The sequence below is a fragment of the Sturnira hondurensis genome, unplaced genomic scaffold (genome assembly GCF_014824575.4).
Source record: "Sturnira hondurensis isolate 20B ecotype Veracruz unplaced genomic scaffold, ASM1482457v3 Scaffold0013994, whole genome shotgun sequence".
Taxonomy (NCBI): Eukaryota; Metazoa; Chordata; class Mammalia; order Chiroptera; family Phyllostomidae; genus Sturnira; species Sturnira hondurensis.
In genome coordinates, this window is record NW_028086625.1 from 785,470 (window position 1) to 794,590 (window position 9,121).

Below are 9,121 nucleotides of genomic sequence, written 5' to 3' on the forward strand. Positions count from 1 at the left end.
AGGCAGATTTGGAGCCTCTTCTGCCTGCAGGATTTTCAGATGAATCATCCACTTACTTATTCATGTGTCCACTCTTCATTCATTAAGTTATTGGCCTGTTCAAACAACATAGTAATGGTGTGCGATCTGGAGTCCAAGTGCTTGCCTTCAAACTAAAAATGATCCTTTGACTCATCTCTAAGGGTGCGGGATGGGAGAGAGAAAACTCCATTTTGTATGTGCCATGACTTCTGTCAGGAATGTTCTCTCCTCATCCTCCCAAGGATCATCTTTGACCAAGGTCTTCAGAAAGTCTCCTCTTCCAGGTCTTGTATTTCATCTCCTTTCCCCCTAGGTTCCCACAGTGCTCAAGTCAAATACCTCCAAAATGTCCTCTACTTCCTCCCCCCCCTCAGCCAGCTCATCTCACCTCCAGTCCTTTGCTTTGGACATTCTTTCCCCCTCCCTCCTGGATGCCTTCTCTAGCACTTAATACCCCAGTTTTCCCCACATTCTGTAACTCCCCCCAAATCGGGTATTTCCCAACATTTCAAAGTATGCGTGCCCCAGTTTTTTGCTCAGTAAGTGAAGTAAACAAGTTATGCTGGACCTATGGTGCCCTCTCTGGGGGACAGGAGTAATTGCAGGGCTACAGATCTTTCTGGCTCCTTAACAATCTGTTGCTAGGCTGCTTCTTCTCAGAAGTCCTATTTCTAGTTTCCTAGTACTTATGGACCCCGTCACCATTCCCTTTCTGCAGGTGGTTCAATTTCTATAAATTAATATTTGTAGATTGTTTTACAGAAGAATGAGGATCCCCCCCCCAGGAGTGTGTCAACTCCTTGAGGCAGAGGTAAGGCTCTGGACTCTTTCCATCTTCTCCAGCAGGAATTTAAAAGAAGGCCCCAAGAATGCATTTGTTTGTTGTGTGTACCTATGTTTATAACACACATATCCATGTTGCCTTCATGTGTATGTGTGCACATACACACCCCTATAACATTGTTACAGTACACACATGGTTGTAACTTCACACTCACTGCACAAACTCAATACATCCTTAATTTTTGTACAGACCCATACGCAATTTACACTGCATACACACAAACTTCTCCTTTCTTGTAAACACATACCTCTCTCATACTCTGTATTAGCAACCAGAACCCCTCACTTTGGCTTATTTCTGCCAAGATGACCAAATATTTATCAACTTTGTCTTCATCTCAACCCATCAACTAGCCCATTTTACACAAGGGAAAATCAACCCAGACAACTGGTGTCACAAATCTCCCATGTGAACCCTCCCACACACATGTGCTCCTCCACTCACAGGACTAAGTCCTAAATTTTGCCCCTGACATGGGGCTTCAGAAATGTCCAGTCCGCTACCATCAGTGTTTGTTTCCTTCTTCGTAAGTGGGGATAATAATAACCCTCATAGGTTCATTGTAAATTAAGTGAATTCATGCTATGGAGGCTTAAAACACTACCAGGCACACAAGTACTCTCTAAGTACTAGCTATCACCATAATTATGATTCTTATACTTTGTCCCATTACAAGGGCCCAGCATTCATAATTGCTAAGTGAATGAGCAAGTGCTAAGGGCATTTGTGTCTAGGTTTGTTCCGTTCACTGTGGAGACACAAACCACTCTGACTCCTCCTCTTCCCTATCCCCCACCATGTCCAGGACTATTGTTAGTAAGTGTTGACAAGATGTTCCAAGGACAGGATCACCTATTCTGAGTCTGTTCCCTTGTTCAGATGTCCTCTCCTTCTACTCGCCCTTCTCCACCCCAGATGCCCAGACTTAGTTCTAGTATACAGTAGATGGTAATGAGTGTTGAATGAATGAACAAATGCTAACAGGAATCTGTATCTGGGTTTGCGCTTCTTCTGGCAGATGCTGACTCCAGCTTCTCTTTGCCCCCACCTCAGTTTAGAGCTCTTCATAGGCACTTCCTCGCCATCCCCCACCCTCCAGAGCTATTTGTCGCCACTAATTGCAGCACTGGAGCTGGGCTGTTGGATGTGCGTAGGTGCACATGCTGGTGCAGCAGGGTGCCCACCCCAGCCACGCCTCTGCTGCCTGCTGCTGTTCACCCAGGACTGACGTGGAATCTGCCAGCCCAGAGGCTCTGGTGGGTGGGAACCTAGGGAGCTTTAGGAGGCGGGGAGATGGATAAAGCACGCCAGCCAATCAGAAAGTGCCTGGAAGGGCAGGTAGCCAAACAGGAAACCCATAATGGAGCTCTGCAGAGGGACGTGCTGGGTGGCCCCAGGCACTAGGGGGTAGGGGTAGGGGTAGGGGCAGACAATGGGGTTCTGGCAGCAGTGAAAGGGTGGAAGGGGTGGATATTTGCCTTCATTCCTGCCAAACTGTGGCCATAGTAGAAAATAGTTTTCTACAATAGCCCACTGTGCCTTTATCTGTGCTGTGCCTATTGGCTTAGAAGATGCTATTGCTCCACTCTTGGGGAAGAGGCTGCTTTATTGAGGTCTGGGAGGTTAGGGTCTCAGAATGGAACGGAGGTGTTAGAGCTCCTCATCCTCAGGGTCTTTGCAGACAGGTACATGTAGACACGGCCGTTTTTCTTCCACCACCACCTTCTGCCCCTGTAGAATCTCACACACTGACGATGGTTTCCCCCAGAAGGTCACATTCTTCTTTCCTTGACCTTCAACGATGGTAACAGTGGGCCTGAGGCATTAGAAGGGGAGGAATGGAAGGGAGAAGCTCAGGGAAGGCAAGAATGCTTTCAACAAGCTCTTACTGAGTGCATATTATGTACCTAACACTATTTTTAAACTGTGAGGTATTGGGCAATTTCTTTATCTTCCTTGGGTCTCACTTTTCCTCATCTGAAAAATGGGAATAATGGAAGTAATAATAACAATACCCACCTCACTGGGCTGAGTGAGGATAAGCGAGTTAAGTTAGGTAAACTGCTCAGGGTTGTACCTAGTACACAATAAGTACTCAATAAATGCCAATGATTGTTACTAGTTGACACAAGCTACCTTCTCTTACGTCCAGAACTCTACATCTCTTTCTCCATTGCCCACTGGAAAACAATTAGCCCTGACATTCAGGGTCTTATTGTTGTACCCAAATCTCCGACCCAAGACAATCTCTGCCTCTTCCACTTTATCCAGACTCAGTCCCATGTCCAGAATGGGCTTTGCCTGGGTTATTTCTCCCACTAGGCAAGCCCTCCATTCACTCACATCCTGATTTTCTCAATCAGCCCTTTCCCCATTCATTCCCTTACTCTGCCAAGTCCTTCACGGCTCCATTCAACACCCTTAACTCATCTTCAGGACTCCTCCAAACCCCACAGCTGGAGAACACTTTCCAAATTGTAGGCTTTTCATGAGATGGGAACAAGCCACTTAATCTACTAGCTTGGTGTACATTATGTGGAAATAAGAAGGGATGAGTGGGTGTTTTAACCCTCTCCCACATCTGGGCTACCCTGGCCATGGAAACACTTTGAGTGGCTGATCACCTGTGTCCAGGACTCTGCTCACACAGTCTTGACACCTTCCTGTCAGGGGATGCCCAATCAGTTTCCCAAGCCCAGGTTCAGGGGGCAGTCCCTTTTCCACATACCAACCATTCCTCATATGCCTTCTGTCAGGGCCCTGCCTACCTGGATCTCTTGGGAGATCCATGGGGTCTGGATTGTGTTCATTTGCAACTGTTGCCAAAGAGGCCTGGGCACAGTGGGACACTGAGTGAGACACCGAATCAGCCATGGAGGCATGGGTGACTGAAGCAATGAGAAAGTGAATAGAAGAAGCATGAGTGACTGAGTGACTGTACAAGCCAATCAAAGCATGGGTAACTGAGAGAGTGAGCAGATGGACACACCTGGGGCTGAGTAAACGGGAGAATGGCTGAGTAACTGAATTAGTGACTTGAGGGCAAAGAGGCTACTAACTCTCCCTTCAATATCTTACTTCTCAGCTTCTTATTTAGCTTCCCCCACTTCCTGCAGCTGGGAAATGACACTTGGTGGAGCAGGCACCTTAGGCCCCACTGATGGAAGCACTGGTTGGGGGTAGCTGACTCTCCTGCCCTAAACGCTGACATGGCAATATCGTCACCCCTTCTTAGGTACACTCTGCCTCGTCACTCACGAGTAGTTGGGGAGATGGGCCTTGCAGAGGCGCTGGCGGCTGCGGGTGGGGTTGGGTCCACACGGGGGCGTGCACAGCCCCCAGGTACTCCACTCTGACCATGAGCCTTCCCCTGAAATAAGAGAAGGGAGTCACTGAGTCAGAATTAGTGGTCTCAGCGGGTTACTGAGACAGAGGCTACAGGGACATGGGATCCATGGCAGACGGTCAGAAATCTCCATCACTTCGTGGGCTGCCCACCCTCACAGGAGAGTCTGGGGAGCACTCACAGAGGCAGCGCTGGATGTTGTAGCAGTGCCGGATATCCTGTTGCTCCCCAGGACACCGATGTCCATTAAATTTGCGGCCCTTGCAGCTCCTTGAGCGTGTCTGCTGGCCTGGGATCTCCTGACAGCTGATGTGTTGCATCTTTGGGCGGACACAGGTGCTCCATTCCTCCCATGCTCCCCATTCTCCATTCACTGCAGAGACAGGAGTAGCAGGGGCTTGCACCAAAGAAGGGAGGCAGCGAGGGGGTTGGTCCCCCACCAGGAAAGGAAGGAATGAGTGCTAGGGGAGGGAGTGGGGGTGATCAGATGTGGGAATGGGGGGATCAGAGGTGGAACCAAGGCATCAGGGCCAGGAATGAAGGAATTTGAGGCAGGAACAAGGCATTAGAAGCAGGAACTGGGCAGCAGAGAAGGGTGGAGATTTAGGCATGGAAATGGTGCATCTTGAGGTGCTGACCAGGGCAGGGCACAGCCGTGTTGCAGATGTGGGTCCGGGTAGCTTCACCAGCACAGAAGGGGCCCCCATGCTGGGGTGCAGGGTGATCACATGTCCGCTGTTCTGTGATCTTGCCTAGGCCACAGGTCACCGGGCAGGGGCTCACAGGGCCCCATGGCCCCCAGCCTCCAGCCACTGTTGGGGGAATAGGAGTGAGGGAAAGGCCACCTTGATCTCCCCCCTCAGCCCCTAGACCGTTGAGGCAGACCATCCCCAAATGAAGAGCTCCATGGTCACATCGACTAAGATCTATCCCATGAAATGGCACAGCCTCTGTGCCCAAATCAAGAGCAGAGCATCGGAGGCCTTTATCTCTATGTACCTGGGCAGGGTGGCAGGCCGCTGCAGGCCCGCTGCTCATAGGCTGACCCTGGGCATGGCTTCCCAGGGGGCTTCGTGGAGGGCTCCGGTGCAGAACACGTGCGGCTTCGTCTTTCCACAGGCATGTTGGGTCCACCATGGCAGGATCCTGAGCAAGGGCCCCAGGGGCCCCAAGCAGCCCAGGCCCCATGTGCTGTGGTGGGGTAGGGTGGGAGGAGGCCAACTGTGGTCATGCATGCTGAAGTCCTTTCACCCTGGAAGTTCTCTGCTATAACACTCAGACCCACCCTGGGTGCCTGCATCAGTGCCCTGTGGCTTCCCTCACTCACTGGGGCAGATCTGCTTCATGTCACAGGCCTCTGACTCCTGTGCCTCTCCTGGGCAGTGGCCCCCACACTTGGGGGTGGGCTGATTACATGTTCGACGGCGAGTCCGGGTCCCTTTGGCACAGGTGACAGAGCAAGGTGCCCAGGCTTCCCAGTCGGACCAGCCACCCATCTCTGTGGGAGAGAAGAGAAAGGGACAGGATGGAGTTTAGGGGTGTTGTTTGGGGTCCTTGTTTCCTCATGTACCCCACATCAGCTAATCTTGTCCCCGAATCTTCTGCCACACTTGGTCCACCATCATCGTTCATCTGGACTACTGCAGTAACCTACACACGGATCCCTCTGCTTCACCCCTCATCACACAGACTGTCTTCCTCCTGACATCAAGGAGGTCACAACCCAAATCAGATTACATTTCTCCCATACCTCGTATCACTCAAAATAAAAGCCACACTTGCCTCCTCCTTAGAGCCTCACAAATATCAGGCACTGCCCAATTATTTGTGCACCCTCAGGGCCTCTGCCCCAATTATTCCCAGCACCCAATAACAGGCAGTGCATGCCTGTCTTGCTGATCCTCCTCACCAGGACAACATGGCTTGTCCTCACAGGTCTGCAGCTGCCACTCGAGGGTCCCAGGCTGCACCTTCTCGGGGCATTGTCCGCCCCAGCCTATGCAGCGCCGGTGCCGCAGCTGGGAGCCTTCAGTGCAGGTCACTGAGCAGGCAGTCCAACTGGACCACACTGACCATTGTGGGGGCCTGCAGAGAGAAGAGAAGTGTGTGTGTGTGTTTATATATTTCTATTATCTCCCTCCCATCCTGGCGCAAGCTGGCAAGGATAGCCTATAGGACTGTAGAGTGTGGGCAGGCATAGGTGGGGGTGTGGGACAAATATGTGTGAAATAATGAGAGTACCTACCTCTTAGGATGTTAGGGGACTGAATGGAAAGAGATAGTCACACAGTAAGTACTTAATAAATATCATTTACCTTCATAATCAGGGACCTTGGGCTGCTATCCTTTCAAGTCCCCCAAGGACAGTGCCAGGCATGCAGTAAGCAAATGTAAGGACTAGGGATCCAGAACTCAAGTCAGAAACCCACCAGGCCACCATTGTACAAACAGGAAGTGCTTAATAGATAGGATCAATTATCCCGATGAGCTCAGAGAACCCGTCAGAAATATGCCAGATCTATCCTCAAACACCTGCACAGCATAATGTTAAATAGATGTGAACTGTTGACATGACTAGAGGTCCAGAACTACCTTAAAAAAACTCATAAGCTTCTTATCCCCAAAGTGTATCTGGGATCTACAGTAAGCAGCTAGAAAATAAGTCTGGCATACAGTAAATGCTCAATACATGTAAGTGGCCATCATGACTACCCTCAGAAATCCCCCCACTGCCTCTGCAGTGCACTTGGTAGACTGGAAGTACTCAGTGAATGTAAAGTGTCATCATAATTAGGAGCCTGGAGCTGCCCTCGGAATTCCCCAAACTTGCCTCCACAATGCCTCTGTATACAGTAAGTACTCAACATGAGCTGTCATCACAATTAGGGGACTCGAGCCACCTTCAGAAATACCCGAGTTAGCCCTGACTGCTGTGGCTCAGTTGGTTGGGTGTCATCCTGCAAAGTGAAAGGTCACCGGTTCAATTCCCAGTCAGGGCACACACCTGGGTTGTCGGCTAGCACCGGTTGGGGGTGTGTGAGAAGCAACCAATCGGTATTTCTCTCACACATGGATGTTTCTCTCCCTTTATCCTTTCCTTTCCCTCTCTCTAAAATTAAATAAATAAAATCTTTAAAAAGAAGAAATACCTGTATTGCTCCCAATCACAATGCTTCCAGTATGCAGAAAGTGCTCAAGATATGTAAGCTATAGCAGTACATTCACTGATGTCTAGAGACCTTTTGGATATCACAACTGGTGTGGGGAGTTGCTACTGGTATCTAACAATTAAGAGGCCAGAGATGTTACAAAACACCCTGCAATGCATAGGTCAGCCCCCACCCCAATAATAATTTTCTGGCCCTAAATGTCAATAGAACAAAGGCTGAAAAATCCAGAGCTACGGTCATGATCAGGACCTTGGAATCATCCTTAGGAATCCCAGAAAAGGAAAAGAGTTCAGTTCTGGGTCGCCCTGCTGCCAGTCCTTCCTGCCTTCCCCCAACCCCCGGCTCCCCCTAACCTGCATGCCTGACAGAGCTTGCTGCCAGGCTCCTGGAAGGCATAGTTAGGGTTGAGACAGCAGTCTTCCTCACGGACACCTTTCCCCAGTAAGTCCTTACACTTGCCTGAGGATTCCTCATACTGGGTGAAGCAGAGTACAGGGTCTGAGCCTGTAACAGGGTGGGGAGAGGGGGTATGGTCAGGGATGTGGTGGCCCCAGGCCCCTCTGGGGGCACGCTGGTCTCACTCACTTACCTGTGGCTGGCAGGGTGAGTAGCAGCAGCAGTGGTGGCCACAGCAGCAGTGACCAAGAAGCCCGTGCTGGAGTAGGCATGTTGAGCACTGCACTCCTGCAGCCCTGCCTGGGTTTATGTGAGCTGACCTGCTCTGGGAGTCAGCGGGAAAGAGGAACCAGGGGCAGGAGGAACTGGGAGGGCAAAGAGCAGCAGTGGTGGGGAGGGCAGGTCTTTACAGCTCCCACCTCTCCCTTGTCACTTCTGCCCCTGTGCCACCTTCTCCACTCAGCCCTCCCTACTTCCTGTCTCCCTCTCAGTCCAGTTTTGTTACTGTATCCCTAGCACCCCGCGCTCCACCCACCAACCCTTCAGCACTCAGTCAACGGTCTTTGACCAAATTCTTACTGAAGGCAAATGAAGCACAGGAGTTTGGAGCAAGACGAATTTCCTAGCTGTGTAACCTTGGGCAAGTCACTTGAATCTGAGACTCTGTTTCTTCATCTGTAAAATGCACACTCCCTATGATGACGGGATCAACTTCATGGGAATGTTTAGCAAGGCTGAAAGGAGTGTGTCCCTCCTCATGGGGTGAAGTTAGCATTGAGGTAATTGCTTCATTTTCCATCCTGACTTAACCCACCCTTCTCTTTCCTGAAAGGGAGGTCCCTTGTGGTCAACATGGGGAAGGGAGGTCAGCACATGGGAAGTGAGAAGGGGAAGTGGCAAGAGTGTGGGGACAATTCAGGAGTGAATTGGGGATGGCCGCTGTCCCAGGGGCCCAGCTGAGGACAACCTTAGGGCCTGTGGAGGGGGTATTTGGGAGGGAACTGGCTTGGTCATATTCCATCAGAATAACTTGGGTAGGTGACACCCCGCTCCCTGAGCCTACATCATAGGGTTTGTTGCCAAACTTGGGAGCTAAGTTGTTTTTTTTTTAAGTCCTTAGCACAGTGTTTGGCATATAGTAGATGCTCTGTGTCTGTTATATACTTTTATCCAACATCTATTGGTCACCTATTGGAGCCAGATGCTATTCTCAGCATTGGATGGAGCAGAGAATAAGACAGCCCCAAATCCTGGTCGCCAGGGGGCTTACACTCTAAAAGAATACACAAATGATAAATGTCACCTCCCTCACAGAGGCCTTCCCCAGATACCCCTTTTGTACGG

At 50.4% G+C, this 9,121-nt stretch overlaps 1 protein-coding gene across 1 annotated transcript; it reads right to left on the reverse strand.

Moving 5' to 3' along the window:
* Window positions 1-2,451: 2,451 nt before the first annotated feature.
* Window positions 2,452-8,833, reverse strand: CFP (complement factor properdin). Its single transcript, XM_037062383.1, has 9 exons — window positions 7,971-8,833; window positions 7,735-7,885; window positions 6,121-6,296; window positions 5,539-5,709; window positions 5,211-5,402; window positions 4,850-5,023; window positions 4,393-4,584; window positions 4,124-4,235; window positions 2,452-2,681 (listed from the first exon to the last, which is right to left on the reverse strand). The coding sequence occupies exons 1-9, from the start codon at window positions 8,047-8,049 to the stop codon at window positions 2,516-2,518; spliced, it is 1,413 nt and encodes a 470-aa protein (XP_036918278.1). The 5' UTR covers window positions 8,050-8,833; the 3' UTR covers window positions 2,452-2,515.
* Between the last annotated feature and the right edge of the window lie 288 nt (window positions 8,834-9,121).